The sequence below is a fragment of the Branchiostoma lanceolatum genome, chromosome 6 (genome assembly GCF_035083965.1).
Source record: "Branchiostoma lanceolatum isolate klBraLanc5 chromosome 6, klBraLanc5.hap2, whole genome shotgun sequence".
Taxonomy (NCBI): domain Eukaryota; kingdom Metazoa; phylum Chordata; class Leptocardii; order Amphioxiformes; family Branchiostomatidae; genus Branchiostoma; species Branchiostoma lanceolatum.
This window is the reverse complement of record NC_089727.1, coordinates 10,267,818-10,280,864: the sequence shown is the minus strand read 5'-3', so window position 1 is coordinate 10,280,864 and position 13,047 is coordinate 10,267,818. Positions and strand designations below refer to the sequence as shown.

Sequence of the window (13,047 nt, the reverse complement as noted above, 5' to 3'; positions counted from 1 at the left end):
AATAGTCAGGTGAGTTGTTAAGCAGCATTGGAATTTTTTTTAAGCCCTAAAAAAATCCAAAATTAAAGAAATCACATTGTATCTGCAACAAACAATTCAGCAATGCAGTAATAGTGTACTTTTAAAAAACATGCTGCAGTGATACTAGTAGTAAGTTTCACACTGCTCGGTTGGAATTTCTGAATCATTAGTAAATCGTAGTGCTGTGTTAATATATCATAAGCCCCACCTACCAGCAGAGGCACTATTGTATAGTACAATAGCATTACTGTTAGAGTGGAAAGTAACCTAGTTATAAAATGACAGATACATACACACGTGAGCACTAATGTCCAAGCCCATTCCCTGAACAGACAACTATACATGGGTCTTGCAGATAAGCACAAAACGAATGCAGTACTATATTTGGCATGGACTTAATGGCCATACAGGTTGCACACAAAGATTTCACATTGCGGCAGCCAACAAGTACCCTGGGAATGACTGGATGCTTATCACCTTTGTGGCCCTGGGAAACGCATATCAGTATCTCGTTCATAGGGATACTGACAAAGTCATAAATCAAGAGAATGCTGGTATAATTCAAAATGTAGCTATTTGCGATTGTATGTATGAGTTATAGGTTATTAATAGAAATATCTGTGTTCATGGTGTAGTTCCCAGGAAATGACGAAATCTTCACAGCCAGTACTGAAATAAATGATTTTTACCAAAGGTCAAGAATTTCTTTAGGCAATGAAGGTTGAGTTCAAGGGCTGCATGCATGTTCCATTTCATTCTACACTATTACTAATACTGTAGGTAAAAAAAGGAAGAAACAGCTGAATTTCCGCAAGTGGAATTTTCAATACAAATTTCACTCCTTTTGAATGAAGTCCTGACTAAAAAACAGCCTTTTAGAAGTGTTTAAGTTGTTTACAGGGATTTCAATCTTTAACACACTGAAGTAGCCCTTTGGCACCCTATTCCCTATTGGTTTACAGGGAGAAGGCTAGAACAAAGCAAGTAAAAACACTCAAGCATGAATGACCTGAGTGTAATCAAAGAAGGGACAGACTGTTTCATGTGTAGGGAATGGGACATAATCACTTCACTCTACATAATATCAACAAACAAATCTTCAATGTATCGATGAAGGCTACACAGCCAGGTAGTCCAAGATATGCATATACATATACTGGTCACTGCCAGTCACTGACAAAAGGTAAAGGATGCTATCTGAAACGTCCGGCCGTTTCCAAAATCTATCCAGTTGCTTGAGAACCTTTTTCTTGGATAAAATCTTCAATGATGTCTTTTAACATTCGCTCAAAACTTTTCCTCCTTCTTCCCTACTTAGTGATGCTGTTTCTCTCCTGACCCTCCACCCATCCCTGCTCTGATTCAGAAATGATCTGCTTCAAATGGGACTTCTTCAAATCAGGCTCATCATTTCATGATGACAGGGTTTTTCACAACTCCATCCGTCACAGAAATCACCAAACCCACCGGGACAATTTGTTCCTCTAATTGCCATTTTGGGTGTGATAACTGTATCGGCATCACTCAATCCTGTTTTACAATAAGAAGTCATAAATGGGAGATGTATTGCTTTGAGCTTAAGGCATGCAGAACCATTTAAAGTGGTATTGACAGATCCAATTTTATAGTGTTCCCAACAAGCTGAATGCTGTGCATTTAAAAGCCGTTCCCACAACATATGGTGCATTGGGCAGTGTCCATCTTTCATAAGCCCTTTGGCCATACAGCTTTGAAAACTGGTTGCACTCAACGGAACCCATGGCCAGTATTGCTGCTGTTGTATAGAGCATCTACCAGTGCAATGGCCTTGTGGGTAGAGTGTTTGTCTTGCACACAGAGGAGTTCGATCCCCGGCCGGGTCATACCAAAGACACTGATTTCTCTGCTTAACACTCAGCATTTGGAAAAAGAGTATGGAAGTTAAACACACATCACTACCAGTTGACTAGCCCCGGCTGTAGTGACTTGCATAAATGTGTGGCCGAAAGGCTACAAAAAGGGAGATGGCCGCCACCCCTACGCGTCTTATCAAGACGTCTGGGAAATATTACTTTAACTTTATAGAGCATGTAAAAACCAGTGTTGAGGTTGCTGTGTGTTTTTCAATTATTATTACAACTGAGTTATGTATACAAAATGGTCGATATATTATTGATTATACATGTAATTGGGTGCAGACTACACAGAATGCCTCTAATGAGTATGACTTTCACCTTGCAATTCTTGTCAGGTAGAGAATGATATATATATTTCAATGGCTTGTCATAACTTTTGGCTGTTAAGCCTTTCCTGGAAGAAGTGATGAGCGTTTCTTTTGTGCCCTAAATCGTAGTAGACACCTTGACATTTATGTTATCTGCAACATTCCATGTATCTGATGAATATGTCATGATAAAATATGAAACCAATCAAATTACAGACACTTGTATTCATGCACAGCAGCCATGGAGACGATCCTGTGTAATGGACATAGCTCGAATGATTGATTGAAACTGACATTCCGCTCTGACTCTCCAACATGTGAACACATTATCTGCATGGGTTATTATGTTTCTCATTGCAACCGTGATTGCATGCAAGAGCGGAATGTGAATTAGACCAAATTGGTGTGATGACATGATTTTTTTTTCGTTTCAATTATTTTTGCTGTTGACTTTCTCTAATTGCTTTATCTATTAGAGAATAGCATTTGATTTTTCTAGTATTGCCTGAACATAGTAACACCTTTCACCCACAACCCTTCCTTGTCCATTCCTTAACATTGTTGAAAAACTTGATGTGACGGTGTAGAAAACCATATCATGGGAACATGTAATATGCATGTCCTGTTAGTCCTGTGAGGACTGGAACTATTCCATCATGTGTGCATCTGTCCCAGGTAATTAGATTACCACAGCTTGTCAATACTTCACTGGTCCACTTAGCAGCTTTGTCACACATAAAACCATCTCAAGCATAAAATCATGTCGTGTCAAATATGTGTAATTTCATGTTTAATTCATTTGCTCGACAACATGGCGTACTTATGCCTACCTTTTATTTCACCGTTCCATGTCAATATCAGCGATGAACATGTACCTTCGATTTCACAATACAGCATCTCAAAATTCACTTCTTCCTCCCTTAATATAGGAAACATGAGAAGATGTGAGGACGAGTCTTGTACCTACATCAGAACAACTTTATCAGATATACTTTGGCAAAATCCTGTCCCAATCTGAATGTGCATACCAGTTAGTACCCCAAACCTTACATACATTTGGGAAAATGAACTGGAATATCAAAGTAATACAATTAAAACTGCATTTCTACCACAGTGACTGCACCTTCATATTATTATGGAAATACTGGGGTCTTTCATCAGACAAGAGTAAGGGAAATAAATATCATCTGGTGGTACATATTAGTGATTGCATCATGTATCTTCATTATGCAACTCGACAGACACTCAATACATTGAGCCTAACATATTTGCAGTCTCTTCAACTTGATAGTTTTGTCACATAGCCATGTCAACAGTCTTGTAAAATCAGATGGATAGGTACAGTTCTTTTTTTCAGCAGCCAACCCGGTCTCTTGGTATAATCCTCAGTTCTGAGCCATGCTTTAGGAAAACGTTGCCTGTAATTGGAACAGATATGAAGTTAATTGGTATTGACATGAAAACTAATGTAGCATCTGAAGAAAACATCTTAATGACTTAGCTAGGCTCATTCCACAGTTGTTCTTCCACATATATCACAGACTTTAGTGACGTTTTTTCCATAAAAGGGTAAACAAAGTTATTCAAATGTACTTATGAAGCAGGCCAGGTATAGGCCTGATTTACACACGCCTTTTTGAGTCAACTTGGACTGGAGTCGACCCAGGACCATGCAAGGAGAACCCTAGGTCATTCAAGTAGCGTTTCCTACTAGGAAAACTCCATTTGAGGAGCCCAAAACATACCGCCCCAAGTTGACTCCAAAAACTTGTGTGTAAACCCAGCCATGGATGAAGTCTTGTACTTGACTCAGCTGCTTCCACTTATTTATTGTGAGAATTTGTAATGTCAATAATAGACAAGACTTAACTTAAAGCTTAGAACATTGCATAGTCATGTGATTGACCCAGTATCATGATATCAGACAATGTACCTTATGTGATAACGAAGAGATGGTATAATGTGATACATTTGTATTGACATAACATGTCTATGTATAACCAAGCATGCACTTTTACTGCTATGAATTTGAGGCCCTTTTTTGTGTAATTGCAGGATATAATGAGCATTTACCTGCAGTCTGGGCTGGGTTGATACCTATGCCGTCTGTGGGGGTGGAAAAATAGAAAACACTTAATGAATTCTATTGACTATCAATACTGAAAAAAATCATATTCTAGGAAAACCATCTTTTATTAGACAAGAAGTTTAGAACATTTTAACATTCCCTTAAATGAAACTAACAAATTGTGATCATCTCAATTGTGAAACAAGTATTTGCATTTCATCAACAAGAAATCTCTTTGCCTGGCTAAATGTTGGTCTAAATAAACTTGGAAGTACAGTTACTACACAGTAAATGTGTAGTTAAAAAAAAAACTATCTAAAAGCTTCAGCACAATTTTTCACAAACTAGCTGACTTCATACCAATTCCAGTGCAAGTAAGACTTATTGCTAGGGGGCTTTAATGACACCAACAACCCCCCTCTCTCTCTCTATCACATGTCACTCCGAGAGGCCTTCTCTTTCCAAAAGGGAAAGGTACTACCAGTTAATGTTTTACCATTGGTAATGATGGCACTTGTGTCAGGTGGTACTCGAAACTGAAACACAAATGTGAAATGTTATTTCAGGATGTAACATACACAATATTGTGATGTAGATGAGTATAATAGGATTAATGTCTTTATAACCCCAAACATACTCTTGTCAAACTCGTATGAATATTACAGACACATATCTTTCCTCCCATCACTCGGTATGGTATGATATATAACATTATCATCATCATCATGGTGTTCCCCCAGATGACCCCACGAGGGGCAAAGTAGGGGGGAGGGGGGTTTGGAGGTCCCAGGCTAAGATTACCTATAACATAGAAAGAGGAATGATATAACTAGTAGCTAACAGGAGCTACTGTTACTAGTACATATCCCCAATTACTATGTTCATTGTTGTAAAACTATTATGATAGATCTTCAGCTTCTGCGGACCACCCCACCACCCTGCAACGATGTGGACCGCTTTGTACTACTCCACTTCCCTCAGTGATCAAGGCTGCTTGTGGTTTTCAAGGTATCAGGACAACTCAGTACCATGCCCAGCACGACTCGAGTAGGTTTAGAATTAAGGTTGAGTTAGAATTAGGGTAACCAAGGAGTTGGGGTAGAGTTAGGCAGCCTCTTGACAACAAAATGTCTTGAAATCTTTCATAGGCGTGGTGCCAACTTGTCCCAATTGGCTAAGGGACCACTTTTCCCTGATGTCAAGTTGTCTGAGAATTGTTTTCAAGACAATTTAGAAACAGCACCTCCCATCCCATAGTCCCATACTCCATACTCACCTCTTCTGCTGCAAATTTTAGAACTGCCGTGAATGGTGTTGCTTCTGGTACACTAAGTCTGCAAATAAAAACATGTTCCTGTTGAAAAGTACTACACGGCACACACATCAAAGTAAAGCGACGGACAGACTGTTTTCACAAGTGTATTCAAATTTCATCAAAAGTATGAGTATGTCGACTGTGGGAGGGGGGCACTTACACTTTGTAGGGCAGTTTTGGATCCGACGTAAGCGTTATCTTGAAGGTAACTTTCGACCTGTGTGAAACAACACAATTAAGTTATCATAAAAACTCATGATAGTTACATATGACACAGTCTAAACGTCAGAAATGTGCGAAAATATGTTGAGAAACTCACATGATTGCCAGCTGTGGAGAAACCGGAAGTATTCGTGTACGCCTGACAGTGCGCATGTGCGGGATAAAAGCACGCGTAACGCGAGATCTCGTGATTAGCGAGACTTTAAAAAGACGATCGATTTTAGCAGACGAGAAAAGCACAGTGGTGGTAGTGAGGAGAGTTGTGTAAAAGAGAAGTTTCTCCGTCAAAATGGAGAGGTTTTCTCTCACTTTTCTGCTCGTGGCCAACTTGGCTTGGGCGGCAGACCTTACTAACCTCGATCACCTGTGTTCGGACGGGACTTTGCCCGAGAAAATCGTGGTGAAAGACCGCAACCGGGGCGAGTGGCAGCCGAAGTCGGGACAGCCCGTGTTCTGTTCCGAGCACTACCCGCACTACTCCTGCTGTCCGCACGACTATCAGGCCGATTTCCAGCATGTCAACTACGAGGTGACTTCTTCAAGTGTTTTTGTAGAAGCTCTACTATATATCTGCCTTAGTGCCCACGTTTAACGTAATGTTTTTTGTCATTTCGTTTTAAACGTCAGATTTGATTGTTCTTTTCTGGAATCGTATCTTCTTCTGCGTACTGCGTGTCAGCGCTTGGCAGGCACAACAAGATCTGCAACACAAAACTTTGTTTTCCTTTGCGCTGCGGTGATTTTGGATTTCTCATAATCGTCTTTCCCCCGGGTGGCCCGTTTTCCGCTTGTTATGTAAACCAGGGGAGTGTCTCAGCCTAGTTCAACAAACATTCCAACCACAGGGGTTGAAAGGTGCTGTATGCCCCATGCTGGGACCCACTGCACCTGTATGTTGTTGCCCAATGCCCCGCTGAAACGTTGGTATGTAGGGGTGAATCATAGTTCTCTTTCCTTGCTGCAACTCTAAAGAACCTTTGTGAGGTACAGAGGCACCTGTCTATTGTATTTTCGCAATGAAAAAGCAAATCTTAACATTTCCGAATCCTTTTATACAATTACACATCAATTCAAAGAGATGTTTATGGAGTCTATTTACATGTGTCAGCGATATTATAACTTATTTAAGTGCAAACGTACAAAATTAGTTCAAAAACACTCAAATAATGTTTTGTTTGCTAGTTCAAACTCGCCGCAACATTTTTGTGGACATTCCAGGGTGTGATAAGAATTTGCCCTGCCTTTGAGCCAGCTGACAATAAAGTCAGCAGCGGCAGTCAGCAGATAATGACAATTATCAGTTTGGGATCGGTGACACTCGGGTAGGTAATAAAACGTTATATTGGCAAAATTGTCTCTGCATAGGGGAAGTTATCACTCCCTGATCGGAAATATCCGTGTCTCAAATATCCACAGCCTCCTGCAGTTACATCGTAAAACGCGGGCAATCGTGCCGCTATGTACATAAGACCATTCAGGGTAGAAATTGTGCCAGTGATTTACTGTGTGCAGTCTTCTCCCAATATGATGATAGAAGTGCAAGGGGTCGGCTTGTTGTGAGGCTGCTTTGAAATTGGCTGCATAGGAGTCAAGGTGTGTATGTACAGTACTCTGATGCATGCTGTAATCAGGAATCATTATGGGAGACCAAAGGCGATTCATCTCCCAGTGCCAGGTCTCAGTAATGGTCCAGGGTTGGCCTCACCTTCCTTGATTGCAGAAATTGTGCTGAGAGAAATAATGCAGTAAATGGGAAGGCCGCCCGGCCCGAGCTCTTTGGTTTTTATTGGTGTAAGCTGAGCTGTTTTACCTCCATTTAGTGCCACAGGTGGGGCACTTAGCCGGTCACGGAAGCCGCCCGAAGGATTTGCAGCTCATGGAAATGAGATGAGTCAAACCGCCCTCTGTGGTGGAGCTCCCCTGTTTGTACTTGCAGCAGTGCAGTAGGATCATCAAAGTTGACCTGAACTACAGTTCCTGTGTGGCCCCATGGGTAGTAGGGTAGTAAATTAGGAGAGTGCATGCTGTAGCCAGTGTAGGTGGATATTCTGTCTGTCTTTAAATGAGACCGAGGATGGGCTTATGAACTTGCCTTCGGTGGCCACTGTTTGGTCTGCAGCTAGGGACTTGTGGCTGTTGAAAAAAGATTGCTTCAAGTACAAACCTTGCTATCTCAACCCTGTGGTATATTAAGGGCAGGTCCTTTGAGGAGACAATTGCATATGATGAGTCATGTGCATGTGGAAGTTCTGATTGGGGCAGGTGAGGAGAAAACAATTGTGATTAGAATAAAGATTCTGTGAGGTGAGAATACCATTGCAGGGATATCATGGCTGAGCGGTTAGGGCAGCCCAGATCACCTTACGGCACATAAAACTGTGATTGCCAGATATCTTCCTGTAAGATGCATGGAAATGGTGCTGGGCACAATTGAGATGTTATCAGGCCAGAAAGGAGGTGACTCTTTTTCCCCAGGTGATAGAAGCCGAATTGCTAGACCTGTTTTCCTTTGGGGCATCTTTGTCATCACAGTAATGTGGTTGTTGTGGTAAATGATTGCCAGGGTGTCTGCATTGTTCGTCTGGTATACCTGCCTTTAGGCATAATTCTCCAGCTTTGCAGACGCGTGGCGGGACATGGTAATATTATATCAGCCCAGCATATCTGCATAAGTGTTGTTTCAAGTACAGTTTGTACATGTATCTGATTAAGGAGCTAAAGAAATTTTAGTGTAGAGACTTACAATATAAGTGAGTTCTTAGGAATAAGAATTAGGTAACCTCCAGAGGAGATAGACTTCTTTTTTCATGCTATCCAAAGCTCAAAAAAATGGTTTCATCATCAAAGGATCCTACAGTGGGATTAGGAACATGCCATTGTCAAACTCAAAGATGATAGAACTACATTTTGTATGTTTATCCTTTTTTTGTCCTGTACCTGTATTTCTTTATCAAACTTTTCAAAGCAATAAATGATTTTAAAATAAGTAGTCAAGCAGTATAGCATATGGCCTTTTGGTACTCTTTAAGACAAAACTTTTTGCGTCTACAAAGGCATTGCGGAAGAGCTTGTCTTATGCCATTGAAACTGTTGTATCATCAGCAGGTGCTGTTGATATACAGTTACTGCTTTGCTGTCATAGCTACGTCAGCCCTACATCCCGAGAGGAAATGGCCAGTGCAGACTTTTAAAGATAAATAGGCATTTAATCCATGTTTCGGTGAACTGAAGGTTTGCCCAGGCATTGCACGGCATTTCCTCTTTAGCCATACACAGGGCATGAATAATTCACACACTGTGTTCTGCTCAGTCTGTCATGTATGTAAAGGAATGCCTCTAGACTAGAGTGCTCTGATTCAAAAGTCCATTACATGCAGACATGATTCAAATTATGCAAATGAAACAGTTTAGCTGCACAACAGTTAAATCAAAAATTGGTGCATTACACAATCAAAAGGAGTTTGATCTGAATGAAACCCAATATTGACCATGCATTGTTACGCATTGAGGTAGACAGGAAGATGAGGGAAGAACACCTGGAAAGGAGGGCATCGTAAAAGGAATGGATTACACCTTTAAGAGATGGAGAAAGGGACACCAACTATGCTGAGAAATCAATACAAAAATATGTTGGCCAGGGGAATCTGGGCTTTTCAAAGATCATTTAATGTTTTAATCAATGTAGAGGAAAACACTTTATCAATGCAGCATCAGATTTTTTTACCACCTCTGATGATAGATTTTTACAAGCATATCGAGAGGCAAACTTTTATCGAACATTATGTTTACAAAAGCTATATATCATAATAAATTTCATTTTGACTGTCCTTGTAGTTGTACATTCATGGTTTACTTGTCCCTTGACTTGTTTAGCAGTGGAACCAGGCAGAAAATTTGATTTTAGAACATAAATGTTATTGTTAGTCTGATGATTGGTTTACTTTTGTACCAGGCCAAATTTGAAGGGGAACAAGCCAGGCATTATAGCATTATTGATCACATTATGGAAGAGGTTTGTATGAAACTGAATATGATAAGGGTACATGGAACATACAAGAAAACTTGAAGTACCCGGTAGTACTCAAATTCGAGTAGAATTTCAATCGAAAAGGAGAGCAAGGTCAAAAGAACTGATTGCAGTTTTGTCTAGGTTTTTACGGTGAATGGAATTATGGAGCTTATAATTGGACGGTAAATATATTGATTGAAAACCCAGAAAGGCAATATGGCTTGGAGGGCCAGTCAAGTCAAGGCTCAAGTTGTTCTAAAGTGAAATACAGTTCACTCATCTCTTTTTTTTTTGGTGGGCAGAGCTTGTTCATTTTATCCAGAGGTTGCGATTGGTCTGTCAAATCGTCAACAGTGTGCCGTGTTCACCATGTCAATTATGCATCCTGTGGCATTTGCCACTTTGCAGGGCTGGTTCCAATATCACGCTTCATCAAGGGACGTTCCATCACTGTGGAGAAATGAGAACATGAAATGTCACGCAGACACAGCAAATTATCATGCAGGTGGTCGTTTGTCCTTTTAGCCAGGATTAGTGACCTGTTCGAAGGTGTGGTCTGCATCTAGATCTGTAGCTGGCAAAGTGGCTACCTCCAAAAAAAACCCTTGAATACAAAATGTGGCATTGATAAGGTGGTATATATGTATTTCCTATATTGGGAGCCATGGCTTTTCCTGAAAAAAAAAAACTTTGGAGATACAGTATCCCAGAGAAATTTGTACATGTTTATAACATGTGTACATTGATATTACTTTGACCTCTTCTCTGCATATAGTATCTTTGAATTCCACACGAAGTTCAAAAAGTTTTGAAAACTCTTGCGCATAGGTTCTCTCATTTCCAATTCACAAACCTGGGTATGCTGTGAGTTGTTGACAAAAGAACTGCTATTGGAAAAAGTAGGAGGTACAGCCTGATGGGAATGCCAATTGACCGCTGTGTTTTTGCGATGCCAGTGCCAAGTTCCCATCAGTTAGCAAGCGACAGTTTGCCAATATTCCTCTGGTACAAACATCCGTTACAGATGGGTACATACAGTGTAGGCTGTTTCATTGCATTAGGCCATGTTGATTCGATTATATATGGATGACATGGCCATACTGCAAGTAGCTCAAAGCAGCTGCAAAACGAGAAAGAGATATGCAAGAAAAATATTTCAGAAAACAGATACTAAGATTGTAGAATGCCAAAGTCAATTCCAAAGTTGAAGAGAAAATGTGAAAGAAAAAAAAAGAGAAGAATCTATAGTTCGAACCATACTCTGTTTAGTTTTGTTCATCCTTCCTGACCATGTAGATTTCATAATGACGGCAACTTTTTGGGGGCCAAACTTTTTTTAATTGCACAGTTTTGGGGTCCCCAGAGGATGTTATCCATAGAATCAAATCAACGTGATATCTATGGATAGTGTTTTGCTAGGTCAGTGTGCCTTTGATTTTGATACTGGTAAACGCCTAAGCTTAACCAGTCAATCATGCCATTTGCAGTTGACAGGATGACTGTCCAAACAGAAACTACATGTAGCTGCATGGAATAACAAAGTATAGATTTTTGATGAACTGATTTGTTGCCTCTAGTTGCCTCATTCAATTAAAGCATGATGAATAAGACTTCCGGTGATACAACTTAAGCTATTTGCAGTAATGAATAGGTTCCAAGAGGTTTAATTGACCAGTTGCCACATTTAAGTCGGATCCACATCATCACCTCTATACAACATGCTAAATTAGTCGTCAACAATTTTCTATCTGTGGACACCTGTTTTTATGTCTTTTTTAGCCTCCATCAATTTTCTTCCTAATATCCGAGAACCTAGAAATTAATGGCCGATGGAATTTGCAACTTTTTGGTAGAACTCAGTTTGGATGAAAATTGTATGAGAGATAGTTTAGAGTCCGAGAGTTTTGAGACCAGGTATCGGAAAAGTCAGCTTCGCACCAAAGCAATCATGAAGAGAATCTGTGAGTACCCACTGGGCTTTCAGGCAATCAATAAGCACTACGCACATCCAATATATATAGGATATCACACCTGCCTTTCTCAGATTTCAATACTGCTCCATACTGTGTGGAGATAAGTATGCTCTATTCTGTCAGATTTAGCACTGTGATATATAATGCCCTCATCTGGCATTATAGTCTTGGCTGGAGAAATGCCAAACACGTGTACATGTATGTCCTGCATATGTGTAGGATTCAGTATGCATTATATTATGTATATACAAATGTGTGAGCAAAATATTTCCTTGGAAAAAGGACCATTTTCTAACTTAGCAAAATCAATGAGGCTCATGTACTTGTATGAGTCATTGGTGTATGTCTTAATTAGTCTTTCCTGAGGACAATGTAGCTGACCAAATTTGGAACAATGGACTGTTTCTTCAAAATTTTCTTTCAGGACTACATTTTGTACTTCCATCAGGTGTTCGATTAAGTTCTTTAGAATTGATGGTCACCCCAGGATGCTTCTAATGACGATCAATATTCGGGACCTCTCGTTCATGCCGGGCCCACTGCTTCAACCACTAAGCAGCGTCTGTCGATAAAAAGCCTAATAGAAAGATCCTTAATGAAAAATCGAGAAGCATGACCCTTCTAATATACTGGGATGACCCGTGTGCTGGCCCCTGACCAGACCACACCTAAGTCTTGTCATCAACCTACAGTCAAATAAAGTGGGTCAGTACAAGGTCTTACAGAATGTGTTATTACAGCCTTGATGTAGGGCTCGTTCGTGACACTAAGTCTGGCCTGTTTCTAAGCTGTTCTGGATAATAGAGTTCTTTATATATAAGTTACAACCAACTGTTTTACCTAGCTGACGATTTGGTGACCATCTGTCACCTTCTTCTCTCGGGGCAATAATGGCAGTCTTGGAGGTGACTGAGTGATACATGATTGTTATTTTGCGTGCAGAGCTCTAGGTTGACCCTTGGCTGGGTGGGACAAATCCTGGGACAAATTGTGTTGAAACACATTTTACCATCTGAATACTTTTCTTGTCTTTCAACTTTAAAGGCAAATATTCCACTTTTGACCACTAGTACTTTCTTGACTGATAAATTTCACAAATCAGCTTGTCTTTGTACGCTTTATTGTGCAATACTACTATTTGTACACAAAGTTTTTCTAATTATAAATAGAGCAAACTGTGTTTCAATGTCACCTGAAGTTACACTGGTATATACCGGTATGTAGAAAACAGAGTTG

The 13,047-nt window shown here is 40.2% G+C and overlaps 2 protein-coding genes across 3 annotated transcripts in view; one reads left to right on the top strand and one right to left on the bottom strand.

The window, feature by feature from the left end:
- Positions 1-3,001: 3,001 nt before the first annotated feature.
- Positions 3,002-6,033, bottom strand: LOC136437354 (ubiquitin-fold modifier 1). Its single transcript, XM_066431922.1, has 6 exons — positions 5,927-6,033; positions 5,768-5,824; positions 5,569-5,626; positions 4,789-4,828; positions 4,298-4,330; positions 3,002-3,642 (listed from the first exon to the last, which is right to left on the bottom strand). Exons 1-6 carry the CDS (start codon positions 5,980-5,982, stop codon positions 3,578-3,580), a joined length of 309 nt encoding a protein of 102 aa, XP_066288019.1. The 5' UTR covers positions 5,983-6,033; the 3' UTR covers positions 3,002-3,577.
- Positions 6,034-6,044: 11 nt separating this feature from the next.
- LOC136437324 (hedgehog-interacting protein-like) overlaps positions 6,045-13,047 on the top strand; it is a 32,060-nt gene continuing 25,057 nt past the window's right edge. For both annotated transcript variants that reach the window (XM_066431873.1, XM_066431874.1), the window contains exon 1: positions 6,045-6,358. In XM_066431873.1, the coding sequence (XP_066287970.1) occupies positions 6,119-6,358 (240 nt within the window). In that variant the 5' untranslated portion in view covers positions 6,045-6,118. The remainder of the gene's footprint in view (positions 6,359-13,047) is intronic.

Bases quoted from the DNA above. Each gene is read 5' to 3' on its own strand.
- LOC136437354 (XM_066431922.1), bottom strand. From the start codon at position 5,982: ATGCGCACTGTCAGGCGTACACGAATACTTCCGGTTTCTCCACAGCTG. The intron at 5,825-5,926 runs GTGAGTTTCTCA...TGTTTCACACAG, and splicing joins TCTCCACAGCTGGCAATCAT to GTCGAAAGTTACCTTCAAGA. The intron at 4,331-4,788 runs GTAAAACATTAA...CCACCCCCACAG, and splicing joins AAGTGCCATCATTACCAATG to ACGGCATAGGTATCAACCCA.